Source organism: Geospiza fortis, unplaced genomic scaffold, assembly GCF_000277835.1.
Source record: "Geospiza fortis unplaced genomic scaffold, GeoFor_1.0 scaffold161, whole genome shotgun sequence".
Classification (NCBI taxonomy): Eukaryota; Metazoa; Chordata; class Aves; order Passeriformes; family Thraupidae; genus Geospiza; species Geospiza fortis.
In genome coordinates this window covers 527,442-542,450 of record NW_005054375.1, presented here as the reverse complement: position 1 = coordinate 542,450, position 15,009 = coordinate 527,442, and the positions used below count along the sequence as shown (strand labels likewise).

Here is a 15,009-nt window from a genome sequence, read left to right as displayed (position 1 = left end):
GGACGCGTTGGCGCTGCCGGCCACCTCCGGGCGGAACTCCTCGTGGGACGACTGCGACTGGGACGTCTCCGTGGACGACAGGCGGCTGTGCTTGGGCTCCACGTAGGGGCTTGTGCAGCTCATCTGCAACGTCAGCAAGGAGCAACCTTCAGATCAATGCATTCAACATTCAGATCAATGCATTCAACCTTCAGATCAATGCATTCAACATTCAGATCAATGCATTCAACATTCAGATCAGACTCCGAGAGCTGCTGCTAATAATAACCTGCCACTTCTCCTTATCAGCCATGGCAGCCAGTTCATTAATAAGTCGCAAACTTACCTAATTAACCTGTCCTGATCCTAATTTTAATGCATACCCATGTCTGTATGTCACACCTGTAGGTCAAATACTGATAGTTATTCATAGTAAGTATCTTTACTAAGTCACTTAATCCATAAAATAAGCCATGAAAATTTGCAGAAAACTTCGCAAAATATGGCACTATGGAAGACATAGAAAAGATGTACCCAATTCATTCAAATCCTTGAAACTGCTATCCAAATGCTGTTATCCTATTTTGCTTTTCTTTGGAATCATGCTTGCAGTACTTCAGTACTGTCATTCAAAGGTCTATAATTTTGTAAGATAAAGTACTGCCTTCAAATTAAACATCATGAATGCTCTCTTTCCCCTGTATTTCCCCATTTTCATTCCAAAAACCATATCCAAGTAAGATGAATTCATTAACACTAAGTATGCAGAGATGAAAGTTAAAATTTCCAGTGGAGATTAAGTTAGAGGTCTGTAATATAGTTTTATATCAACAACTGCTTCAAGCAAAATAATCCCCATTTTTTCTAATTTATATTTCTCTATAAGAGAAATCTACTTTTTCACAATAAGAGAACCCCTGGTATTGCTATTTGCAATACAAGACAGAACATTTTTATATTGGCATTTCTCTGGAAATTCAAGTGTAATTTGTTACTGTAATGCTTCACAGCACAACTGCTGGAGCCTTAGAGAAGAGTCTGTGTTGTTTCTGAGGTAATAACATTTTCTCAGAAAGTTGATAAGAGTGTGGTGAGGGATTGCATGGATGAGTAGCTGTCCATCATGAATGAAGAACAAGAAGAAAGACTTCTGTAACTTAATCTATTTTATACAGCAAGTGGGATTATAAATCCCTGTTCTCTACAAACCAGTGGAAACAGCAATGGTGGCCATTGAAGTCTGCAATGTGTGTTGCTAAACCAATGCCTTAAGTCAAGTACTGACTAAAAAACCTCATGGTTGAGCTCCGTCCTGGGTGCATGTGTGTGCTCCTGGGCAGGACAGCAGGCAGAGGTGGCCCTTTGGGCCCACATTCCGTTGCTAGGGACAGCTGCAGGTGACTCACCGAAGGTGGCCGTGGGTAGGTGTCGTACGGGGGCGGGGGGCTGTCCTGCTTCGGCGTCGATGGAGTGTCAGCCTCCTCCTTGTCACTCTCGCTCCAGTAATCTACAGGTCACACAAGGAACAGGTCAAAAACTGCCAGCACATTTTGATGCAGTTTTGTATCAGAGATGTGATTTCACAAAAGCAACATGAAATTCCTCCTTTGGTATTGTTGGCAGTGAAATAGCAGAATGCTGATGCTGTCACTGTTAGCTGCTGTAACTTCGAATTGTCTTAATCTAAAGAGAGAAAATTCTAAACATTATGGGGTATAATAAACCTAATGTCTCATTACAGAGCTATTGGACAACAATGTGAAAATGAGTCACAAATTTAACTCTTGTGCACACCATATAAATGCAACAGGCTTATAGAATACTCTTAATATGTGTATCAGACTTTCCAGTATTTATACAGCCACAAAAATAATTATGATTGGATATTTATTGGCTGAAAAATCCTGCAATAGTTTTTGAACTGAAATTATTAAAAACATAGTTTTGCTAAAGTCTTGTTGACTGCAAATAACAACAACAAATGTATTTAACCAACTGGAAAATCAAACAGGTAGGAGTTATTGCACTTATGAATAATCAGTGCTATTTTTCTACTGATTTTCTCCATTATTTTCTACCAGTCAGACATGTTTTTCAGTTCAATTTCTAATAACAAACAGTAGTATTTAAGGCAAGACAAAGAAAAACTTTATAGCATATGTCTGCTTCATAAAACAGCTGCTGCCCTGTTGTCCATGCAAGAACATAAAGGTGATATGGTAAGGAAAAATATGACAATGACATTTAAGAACAGAATTCAAAAAGAAGGATGAGAAAGTATAAAGGACATAGATTTTGTGAGTTAGGTTTAAAGTTTAATTAAAACATTTCATTTTTTCAGGAAATCAAGTCTTGGCGAAGCTTATTTCAAAGGGGAAACACACAGAAGAATATACTACATGGGAATTTATTATGTTACAAATATTTCTGAAGTAGAACAGCATCTAACTAAAAGGACACTGAACCTTAATATTTCCTGCAAAAAAAACCCTAGTTAACTGCTGACTCAGTTCAAGACAGACAACTCTTAACATTTTTGCACACTGTAAGACTTATGCAAACATTTCTGTTGTCACTTTGTTTCTGACTGCATCACCTTCCAGTATTTGAGTAAATCATTGTAGGACAGGACATTACAGCTCAGACTGCTCACAGATTAACCACAGGCAATTTTCACTTCACCTCAAGCGTTCAACAAAGTGCATCATTACTACTCTCTCTTTGATAGATAAGGAGAAAAAGACTGATTGCTGCTTCACAAATGATCTAAACTAAAAATCCGAGCTGGCACCACATGTAATTTTGTCTTTAATGATTTTCTCTTATGATTACCGTATTGTGTGATCAGCGATCTACCATATTTAATCTCATTCAAGACTTAAAGCATAAACTTACCTTTAAATGGCATCACCTTGAACAGGAGTCTCTACATTTTTTTATTTTTTTAGATTTTAGTATTGGTGGGGACAGCCTTATTTATCTATTCAATTTTTCCACACAATAGCAATTCTGTTTTTACTCCGAGCCTTTTCATTTGCTTCCTGCAGCCTTACAGCTGAGACATTCTCTTTAAACAGTATAATAAATAAGTTGCGTAAATAAAGCTTTTATGACTACAAAATAAAAGAATCCTAACAGTTATGTCTCTAGACATCTGCAAATAATTATTTTCTGGTGAATGAAAGACTAAATCAGTGAAAACTCTTTCTAAATAAATCCTAGTTTTAAGAAAACTTGTTTCCAGCAACTTAAAACAGCTGAAAATATTGGCATGTAGGCATGTTTGTTCCTATTGCAGCAAAGCCTAATGGCGTGCTGTGTGGTGAGAGACCTGTCAGAACTGCATTGCTCAGTGACATTTCTGCAGACTTGGAGCTCAACTTTTTATTCTGAAAGCAAAATTTAGCAGTCTCAGTGCAGGTTCCAATTTTGGCTAAAAATACGAAGGTGTTCTTGCTGTCAAATCCACATACAAGAGAACACCGTAGGATGACGCTTTTGCACACCTTATCTCAGACATGGAATTCTGTGGGCAGCCTATAGCTTGTCTTGAAAATTTCTGCAGTAACAGGGGTCAATTTTCAGATAAAATGTATGAAAATGGCCTCCCACCTATTTTTATAAATGCTCTGCTTTTGGCAACTGACTCATTAGACTCCATCTAAAACATGTATGATGCTATGAAACAGTTGCTGTATCTCTCTCTGTAGATTTGTCCAATTCAGTGATGGACAAGCTCTATGAATCAGGCATATCTTGAAAGTTTTCTCAATGACTAACAGACTGAATATATTATATATAAACCAACACTGATCTGCCATTTCCTGAATAAATATACTCTATTTATATAAACTAGGGATTTTTTCCCTCTGATTTATGTGACTGGAAAGTATATAACTTCTCCATCCAAGGAAGTCCCTTGATGTATTGCTAACATGCATTGTATTTCATATGAAAAGTTGAAGGTATTTTTATAAAACTGTTCTGTACAGAATGTAACATTTTATTCAGCAGTACACCCACAATTCCATGATTCGTGCATCTCTGAAGCTCTTGAAATATATTTATGAACTTTAGATTCAGAACCATTCAAGTCTTAATTGAGACAGATTTGACAACTCCTGTTGAATTGTTTCAGAGGTATTATAAAGCTTTGCTGCAAAGGGCTGAACGGCACAGAAAGAAAAGAGCTTTTGTCAAATCAAATATGCAGATGACAATTGGTACAGTCACTGAATAAAGAAAATTCCAGCTTCACAATTTCTATAATTGCAAAAATGCTTGAAGTGATAGAGAGGTTTTACTTTGCTAACTTTGCTAATTAGGGACACTGTTGAGCTGTGTAACAGCTCTTGTGCTGGGAGCAAAGGAAAATCACCAGAGGCATTAAAACAGTATAGGGCAGCAAGGGGACAATGTGATACTGCCTCCCACACTAAACACAACGAAGCAACACAAAGAGTAGGTTCTACCTACCTGCCTACAACAAATCAACATGAGTGAATTGTGTTAGAGTGGTAATGAAGAATTCTGTCAGTGCCTAGGATGTAATTTGCATAGTCAGTGGGGATTCACTGATTATCTTCAATAGGGAGACATTTTAATAATGAGCTACATGAGGCCTGAATGCACATCATTTCATGTCTATCTGGATCATCTGCTATTTTATTACTCAGTGATTTCTTAGTAACAAAAATATTTCTCCACGTCCATCTGGATTTTGAAAGGTGTATCATGTGTAATTGTGCACTTGGACAGCATTAGCATAACATACACCTTTTCACTTACTGCCCCACATGGCATTGTAATTCTAGTGCCAACCTGCTGTCAATAAAAATTGTAATTTGGCTTTGAATGCCAAAACAGAGGATTTCCTCGAAGACTCTGAGATTCAGAGTTTGTTCACAGCCTCTTCAAGCAGTGACAACAGATGGTACAAAGGTTCTTTCAAACAGGTTACTGTAGTGCTGCTTAGGAAATATGGTTCCCAAACTGATTTCCAGGTCTGGTAAGGCACTGAGAACATGACTGAAGAACAGTGACCATGGTGCTGCTATCCTGGGCTGTGTGAATGCAGAGGGCCCGGTGGCAAAAATGACATGAGTTTTTTGGCCCAAAACCAAAAATCTTTCTGATGAAGGCTTCAGAGCCACAGAATTAAAAACTGAGGTTTTGACTGAGTGGGAAGCAGGCAGACAGGCATCTGGATAAGCTCTGGATCATCATGACCACTGCAATTTTCTGGTGCCTGCTGCTGGGTATCTTAAAAAGAGCACGAATTCAAAAGCTATCTGCTTGCCAAAGCAGATATTTAGATAGGAACCCTTCTGTGCATCCATATATGTCACTGGCAATTCTAAGAAACAGCCTCCACAACACAACTGGACTGACCCTTTCTTTTTTCTGTCTGCAATTACAATTTCTACTGCAACAGTTCAAAGACAATCAACATATCATTTTACATTTGCTTTTTTTCAACCCATTAAATATTAGGCATAAAAAATAAACATGTAAAATGTTGTAAGCCTACAACTCCAAGTGAAATGCCAACATGGCTGTAGCAACACACTGCAATACAGTGAAAACAGTAAGAATCACAAAATTTAAGTGGCCTTAAAATTAAAGCCCTTAGAGTAAATCCAATTATCTCAACAGGCTTTAGAAAAATGGTTTTGTTCCCAAGACCAATTTCATGCACTCCTGCCCTCTGTGAATTCAAACACAAATGCAATGTTTCAAATATTTTTTTTAGCCTCCAGATTCTTAAATTTCTTCTGATAAGGGACACAGATTCATTGGTACCATATAGTGGAGCTTACTGGCACTATATCTGCTTTTTTAGCTATCTTTTGCAGCCTTCTCAGAAATAATCTCAGAAGTGTCTGCAGATCAGAGTCTGAAGGAATTAGTCAGAACTCTTGTCAGAGAAGGAATTCTCTAAAGCAATAACAGCAATACCCATATGTGATTTGCTTTCAGATGACAAGAATGAGGCCTGATACACAGCAGGGCAAAGAGAATAGATGAACTTGTGATAAGAGCTGACAGAAAAAACCAAAATAACAACACATTACCTTGCTCTTGTTTGATCCTCTCTCTTTCTGCATAGCCAGCAGCAAGCATGTTAATTCTGTTGAGCCATCTGAAATAATATTAAAAAAAGCAGTGATACCCATCCAGCCTCTTAAATTTGCATGCATTTCTAGCAAAAACAAACCTAGAAGCATCTGAAGGAGATTAAGGACAATGTTATTTTTCATATCAGACAGCTGTTCTCTTTGATACTCTTATTCAGGGAGTCTCCAAAGATCTATGATTTTGCTGTTGAACACACTGTTTTCACAGCAAGGATTTTATTTCAAATGGAAAACCATGTACGATGTCAAACATCTGTAAAATAAAGGATTTAGAGATAATCAAAGAGTTGTTAAGTCTGCTGCTCAGAGATATGTCATCACACAAATACTCCTGCTGTTCTGATTTCTTAAGAACAAATACCACTTTTCAGAGATTTAAGCAATATTTTAAGGCCTGAATTGGCAACTTAGCAGAGGAACAGAGCAGAAAATGGCAGTAAAAAGAACAGGTTCACTCCCAAACAGACATTGTGATTTAATTATGCCATTATGTTTTAGAGCTTACCTAAGTGCCATGTACAAAGAGAAGGAGGCATATCAGAATTCACTTTTGTGTTTGTGTCAGAGAAATGCAGGGAGAAAGATAGCTGCTTCAATGCAATTCACATCTAAGGCTTTAAACCCAATTTAGCTTTGAAAAGGTGCTTCCATAAACTGCACAAATTAAAAAAAACAACCCCAAACAAAACTATACAAAAAACCCCAGCACCCAAACACAAAAACAACCAAAAAGAAAAGCCACAAAAAACTCAATCCAAAAAGCAAATGAGTTATTGCTGCTCTCTTCTAGTAGGGCTGCCATTGCCAAGCATACACTGAACTGTCTGTAGCAGGGCAGTTTCAACCTGTGCTCTTCCCCCATGGGGCTCTCAGTGTATTCAGTAGCCAAATGCTTACACTGAATCAGGTCCTTCATCAACGAGGCTTTAAACCACCATGGCAATCTCCCGTGTTGTCCAGTCCATGGTAAACCTGGAATTACTTGCTCCAGTCATCCCACAGTCAGAATTTGACAGGCCTGGTTTGCCAACCTACTGGCTTGCAATTTAACTGCTAGGGTATACAGAAAGACAACTGCAGTCAGGTTTGGGTTTTCTTCAGGAATGGGAAATCCCCATTTCAGAAACCGGTGCCTGATGGGTTTTGTTTGCATACTGCATGCACAGAAGCAGGTTGGTTGTCTCAGCAGAGGACAGACCTTTGTAATGCCTCCTGCATGCCTGTCTGTGAGACACTGCAGTGCAGAGCAAGCATCAAATCATAAAATACAGTTGCTTCCCCAGAAATTAACTCCTGTCATCATGGAGTCAGAGACCTATAGAGTGCTCTAGGCTGGAAGGATCTTAACAATCTTGTAGTTACAAATCCCCCTGGCATGGGGGAAGGGACACTTTCCACTGACTGCCACTGTGTCTGGTCAAACAGTGATTACATTTTTGATCTGTTTACCATATTAATGATCCATAAATCATTGTACATTGGGAAGAAAGCTGGGGATTTGCTCCTAAAGTGATTGCAGAATACTTCATGTTACCACACAATCAAAATTTCTGCCAGAAGAATAGGGAAGCTGAAGAGGACACTTAGAATTTGAGTTTTAATCATTAGGAAGTGCTATACAGTCGTAAAAACAAGCAGCACACAGGAACAGAAATCCAACAAACCTCATCTCACACAATGATGTTACACATTCAAAGTCAAAAGATGATCTACTACAAAGCCATATTTTAGGCATTCTTGATATGTGAAGACCTCCTTTGGGGAATAAAGCTCAGCTGCTAGCTGAGCCAGCTCTGAGAGCTCAAATCAGAGGCACAGAGGCAGGGACCTCACCCAAAGCACTCCAGCCCCGTGCTGCAGAGGGACCAACAAAGGCCACAGACTTGTCTGTGCCCTAAGGGTAAAGCAGCATAAGATGACAAGCATCTGCTCTGTCAAATGGCATGGCAGACAGTGGGGAGGGTGCTCTGCTTGCCTCTCGCCTCTTCAGGATTTCACATTCCCAGTTCAACCCCCGGTTGACCACCCTCACCTGCACTGCCAGCAGGGAACAGCCACCTATGATCCTCATTGGGTAGGGCTGCTGACCACAAAGCATTAGACAATAGAGCTATAAAAGTTCTCCTGTCCTTCATTCTGTCCTAAACATGAGATAGCATTTCCTGGTAAGTTTGTTTATTATTGAGGTAACCAATTAATGCACACTCAATTGTCAATCAATTGATGCTGCTCACAGAGATGACAGATGACTGTTTCCAGGAAAGCATTATTTCCTGAAAAATAAAATCTAATGAGAGCCCAGGAAATGTGTAGCATTCTCTCACTCTTGAGAGAGACACCAGACTGACTTCACCTTTAATGAATTCCTGCAGGTCACAATCTGTGTTGAGGTGTGCACTGTGACCTGCAGTGCCTGTGGGGTGAACCAGAAGGTGGCTGTAACCCCTGATGTGGTTGTACACTGTGAACAACCAAAGCTTTTGAGCAGCTTGCCAGTCTGGAAATGAAAGGAATGGTATTGACTTCTTCTGCATATTTTCTGATATGTGGCTGCTAAAGCTTCTTCAGATAGGGTTAGGGAATTAGTATTATTTTAATAAAGCATGGCCAGAGTTCTGGTTTGTTCAAGTTAGACCTGTGTGAGAAATCCAACACACTGGACTTGTATCAAAGAGGAAACACACTGATCTCCTGCAGAATGGAAGAGGAATAATACATGCCTGGGTTACAATGCACTGAGGACAAAAGTTCCAATCATACAGCTACACAAATGTTTCTTAATATGCATATTAACAGATACAAAGCCCTAGGCCATGGGAGGATTTTTATCTTTCTTCCCTTCAGTGTGTGTCCTGGTAGGCACTGTAACCTTTGGAGGGCAAGAGGCCAAGAACATATTGCTTCTTTACAGCAAATGCAGCTTCAATTTTCTTGTGAGAATTCTAAGGTCTGTTTTCTAGGTATGACAATATAGTGTCACTGGTAACTGCAGCAGTCATTCAGGTTTCCTTTTTTTTATTTTTAAGAACAGCACATTCATTTCTTGTCAGTATTTCATTAAAACAGTTTTATGACACATAGAACAGGATTAAAACCCCCTGACTTTCTGCAGACCTGCAATTTCTGTAAGGAAGGATGCACAGTACTCTCACTCTCACAGACTAGTAGGAAACATTTCTCTATCTTATCTCACCTTCAGGTAGATGCAATACTTTTAGTCAAAGCAGGGTGTCAAATTCTCCTTAATCATAAACCTCAAGGCTATAGGATGAACTTGCTGTATGGGAATTTGGATACCTTAGAGTGTCTATGAATACCTGAATGCAGTTTAACCAGAGTGAAGAGAATAACAAAGAATTTCCAAGCAACATGTTTCCATGACCATACATTTACTCTAGAAAAAAGTACTTTGCATCTATAAAGGATATTCTGTCCTTCTTCTTACATGGAAAAAGCATGCTAACAGGTAAAAAGAACATTTTGCTGGTGTGACCATATGGACTAAAGGGACTTCAGATGCCACAGCAACAAAATTCAGTGATTATAGCTCTCCAGACTCCTTACCAGCACCATGGTGTGGCACAGTCATAAAAGTAGTAAAAAAATTTGAATAGTGACAGAAATACCTGAGATTAAAATACCCATTTTATGTGAGTAGATACACACAAACAAAAACTTCATAGCTTTTAGGCAAACATTTTTTTAATATAAACAACTGAATCATTTTATACAAGGGATGAAGGAATTGAACCATTTTGAACTTTCAGTCATTCTATATATTAGCAGTTTTCTACTGTGTTTCTTCTGCTTCAAGTATAAACAAAACTGAAATGACTGCCTGATACATAACTAGAATTCATTTCAGAAACTTGACAAAAAGAAGAACATAAAATGATCAAAAGAGAACTAATTTAACTTCATGATTTCATTCCATGTTTTACTTCATCTAGGCTTCAAAATACTTTTAGACAGGGAGTATTTTATTATCCCTGCATTTGAAAGACTATTTTTCAGTAAGTTTTTTCCCATCTATTGAGTTAACTGAATATTTGTGAAAGTGAAATAATTTTTCTAAAACATTAAACAAAGAAAAAAAATAAAATTCTTTGGTGAGACTCAGATGGGAACCCAAATGTAAGAATTTCAAGTAATTCCACAGACCCTGACAGAGTTTGAATTTACATGTTTATAACTCAGATCCAAACTTTGTCAAGCTCATTCTAAAGGAATTAATATGCACTAGTTTGAAAATATGGTAAAAAGACTATTTGTGATAAGAAAATAAAAATATTGTAATTCCTGGGTTTTACGCAGTGCAATATATTTTTAAAATATTGCTGCATATTTGCTGCTGCTTCCTGATTACTGAAAACATATATAGATTTCCATCCTCAAAAAGAAGGTGCCTTGTCATACTGAGTGAGGACCTGCTGACAGAAATGATTCAGCTACTGCTGTGGTTCAGGATATGCTGAATACAGAGCAAGCCATTATTCTGTTTGCCGTGCAACAAACTGCTTTTTGAGTGACTGGCTGGACAGAATTATCAAGGGAAGGCAAGCCTAAACTTTCACAAACCAATAAAAAGGTTTTAAGTTTTCTAACTGTGAAGAGACTTTTGAAGTGAGCGTCAGTCATGCACAAACTTCTGAAAAAATATTAACAGACAGCTGTTTCTAAAGGAAAGCAGGCACAGTGTAGTATCAGCATGCCTTTCCACCCAAATATTATCAGCAATGAACTGGCAGTATCCTGAAGGTGCTCTGCCAGGTAGTTGAATCTAGTACACACAGGAGAGCTTAAACCATGATTATAGAACTTGCTAAGTTTTATTGATTCAGTTTTATCTATTCAGTTTTATCTCCTTTCTCCTCTGTTTTGAAAACAGCTCTGGTCAGTGGGGATATCAACAGACATTATCTAAGATAGAACAATTCTCAGGTTGCAGGAATAGATTTTTGTTTGTGTTGTCTGTCATTTGATGGAAATGGCGTATTATTTTGAACTAAATTAATTTCAGTTGATATTGTGAAAATATATGAAATAAACCCCCTAATATTTGAATAAACATGGGATTCACATTCTAATTTACCATTCAAATGAATTAAGAGGAATTGTGTTTATTTTGTGCTGAAGTCTCAATCATTTTTCTGAAAAATTGCACAAGTGGCCAAGAACAGATAAAATAAAATTTAGGACTCAAAGAACTTAAGACTTAAGTCATTGTTCTTTTTGAAATGCTGAAATTTTCCCTATCAAATCCAATACAACCAAAGTTTCACTTCAAAATTCATGGAAGTAGAGAGAATCTGCAAAATTCATTGTAACTTCCACTCCTTTTTCAAGACTGGCATTAAAAAAACAGTGACTGCTTTAGATCTTTCTCCAACTTCTTACTCCCTTCAGGACAAGAAACATAAGGACTCCCAGAGGAAGCATCATGTGTTTGGGAGTATGAAAGGAAGCAGAGCTGGAGATACCTCTCCTTTGCAGGTGCCACACAACCAAAACCAGAAACCTGGAATTCTGAAATTGTGTTTGGATGTTGTTTCACACACTGTATTTATTTCTTTTTAGAAAGATGGAATCATGTTTCCAAAGATTTCAAACGTTTGTGTCAAAAAAGAGGTAATATTTTTGAATTAAATAATTAACATATGAAGCCAGTCAGAAACAACGTTTCCCTGCACCTATTTTCTCAGCAATTAAACTTATCTTTTTATACTAACAAGTAATTTTATATTATACCTGTGTTATTAGTAGCTTCAAGAAAATTCACATTTAAGGAGTGGGTCCTTGAACTTTGCTAGATTTCCTTACCTGTTCATATCATCTAGATGTTCAGCAGCAAAATAAAAACTTTTGATCTTAGGATGGCAGGCTTTGAATGCACTGTAGAGGAAAAACACAATTAAAGAAATGTAATGGCACAACCCTTTTTTTTTTCTGAAATGTAAGATCACATGGTCACCAAGGAATGAGATGAGTTCATATTTCTGCATGCCCCCAAACAGTATATGAACATACAACTTTTAGGATTGTGCCAGGTTTCACCAAGTGAAGTGCTCTTCAACTACCCTTCTAAATAATCCTTGATTTGTATGTGCATAAATAATTGTTCAACCATCACCTGCAGTGTACTGTTAAGGATCATCAGTTAAGGATACAATTTTATGTACTGGGTAATTTTGCTGATATTACATACAGCTATCAATTTTTTTCTGAGCAGAAAACTGACTAAACAGTTAATTCAACACAACAGGAAAATTCTCAGTCCTTGTGATTTCTCACATCCCAATGACTTTGACATTACCTTTAGCTCTAATGACTGCATTTCAAGCAGGAAATTGTGATGTGCTGATTGACTTCTGAAAAGCTGTCATAAATCAACAGTGTCTTCATGAGGTCATCCTAAGCAATGGGCAATTACATCTCATCTTTCCTTTCCACCAAAGTAATCAACATGACTGGGCTGAGAGAATTACTGTATTTCATACATAATATGAAATAAATTACTAGAAAGAGTCTTTTAACTATGTTGGATAAAGATTTATGGTGAAGTACTTGAAGACCCAGCAAATGCATTTGAAAAAATGAATAATTTACAGTAGAGAAGAATAATTTTGAGAACAATCTGAAGGTGTCTCTTAACAACAAAAAATGTAACAGTCCTAAAGAAAATAAGGAAAACTGCAAACATGATACATGATGAGCATCATCACCATTTTACTGAGACATAATGGATTTTATACATATACACATACACACATATATATTATGTAATATAATAATTCTCACTCTAATCAATTGAGTCTCAGAAAAATGGTAATGACATTCTTTATGCTTATCATGCTTGCAATTTTCAGTATACATCTATGTGTGCACACAGATGTACACATATCTGTGTTTTAGAAATCAGGCAAATGAAATTGATAACAGGAAAGTTACTGCTAGAGAAGATAACATAACACTGAGACTAAACAGATTTCTCTAACACATGACAGCAAACAGTGTTATGCAAGTCAAAGCAGATGTACAGTGACATCTGCTGAGTTTAGAAAGACATCATCAAGTCACTGAGACCTAAAACTGGACTTCTTAAAACTGTTACAGCATCTGTCATCTGGATTCTTAGAGGGTTTTTCCCTTTATGTGCCACCCAAGCCAAGAATCTTAATAACCACATTTTATGTGCTGCTATTCAACAGACATTAAATCAAGTAAAAGCAAACCAAAACAATTTTACCAGGGTGCAATTCTGAAAAATGTGTTGACTTTATGCTGCTGCACCAACAAAAAAGAAACAATGAAGCACTTTAGCCACGTGGCCCAAAGACACAGGACAACAGACTCAAGCTAATGTATCTTTTTTTTTTCCTTCACAGTTTTTATCTTCTGCCCTTTGAGAGCACTTTGAAGTGTAGAGCTCATCCTAAAGAGAGATACAGATCAACTGATACAAGGTTGGTGCTTTCTGTAGAACTGGAGATAGTACAAACCATACCATTTTGCATTTGAAAATCATGTTTTGGATGAATTTCAGCAATTCCAGTCTTGTTTAAAAAAGTACAAATCATTAGAAGGCAAGGCAAAAAAATTTTGAACAATAATGACTCTAAAAATATCTCTGTGGGAGGACACACCTGTCACGTTGCTACACATGCTTGAAAGTATCCAAATACTAAATGGATTTGTGCAATAGCACAAATCTGGACAGGTGAGAAGAAATGTTCTTTGAGACCTTTAGGTCATATAACAAAAATACAACAAATCACTGTCATCATCTTTTTTTTACTCTGCCCCAGGACTGAAATAATGTCTCAGCAAACTTTGAGATGATGCTAACAGATTTGGAGTTACATTAAATATTGATGCCTGGCCATGAACTTGGAGATTTTCTTATTTGGATGATCTCTGTATTATGCTTAAAGCTGTTTATTGAGTATAAAGAACACAAAGACTCTCCAACCCTCAACAAACAAATAAAAAAATAGCAACCCCAAACAGAAAGGAAAAAAAGGAGAGTAGAACTAGGAAAATAAAGGGACAGAAGCAGCCAAGCAGCCTTCTTGTTCATAATTAATTTTGGTCTAGTCAAGCACTGTGGTTCATGATGAAGTGAAAAAATAGCCTTCTTTGGGCAAGATGGCACTCCAAACAGAAAAAGATAATTTGCTTTTTTCATATGAGCTTATTCTGTGATACAACCTCTTGACAATTGTAACAAAGTCCATTATTTCCCTGTTTTAAAGAAAAACCTTGTCTTTTGTTTGCATTTAATTTATTGTATCATTGCATTATTTTTAAGCATGCTTACTATTTCTTGCGGCATTCACTGGCTCTGTCAATTTTAAATTCAGGTAGACTGATGAATCCTTCTGCTTTCTCATCCTGCAAAGATAATTCCACATATTACTGTAGCTAAAGTGTAATGAAAAAAAAAAACCCAGCCTGCTGAAAACTTGCAAATATTTTCACTTGCCTACTTCTTACAAAAGGAATACTAATGTCTGCTCTGCTCTGGCAAACCTCCCACAGAAGCCACTGGGACTTCTGCTGAAGTAGCAAGACAGACCCCTTGGTGAAAAATACAATTTTAAATACCCAGTTTTCTGAAACAATTTCACAGCTGAACCAACATTTGAAAATCTACAAAATCACCAAATTTATTCAGCCAATTAGTTAATGTAATTAGTTAATTTTGGGGGGAAATGGACTAATTAGTAAGGAGAAATGCAGCCTAGTGGAAGAAACAGAGAAAAAAAGCAATTTCAATGGGTGTTGTTTATAATTTTTATGTATCACAGCTAAGAGGCATGATATCTCTTCAGCTACTTTTATCTCTCTACAACATTCAGCATATATCTGACCTTCCTCCCCTCTCCTCTGAAGA

At 37.3% G+C, this 15,009-nt stretch overlaps 1 protein-coding gene across 1 annotated transcript in view; it reads right to left on the bottom strand.

Annotated features, from left to right (window-relative positions):
• Nucleotides 1-15,009, bottom strand: part of CNKSR2 (connector enhancer of kinase suppressor of Ras 2) — a 172,762-nt gene that overhangs the window by 41,311 nt on the left and 116,442 nt on the right. Inside the window, 6 exon segments of the mRNA XM_031060212.1 lie at nt 1-9; nt 11-123; nt 1,386-1,486; nt 6,054-6,121; nt 11,937-12,008; nt 14,434-14,507. The exon segment at nt 1-9 is cut by the window's left edge and continues 383 nt beyond it. Coding sequence (XP_030916072.1) covers nt 1-9; nt 11-123; nt 1,386-1,486; nt 6,054-6,121; nt 11,937-12,008; nt 14,434-14,507 — 437 coding nt within the window.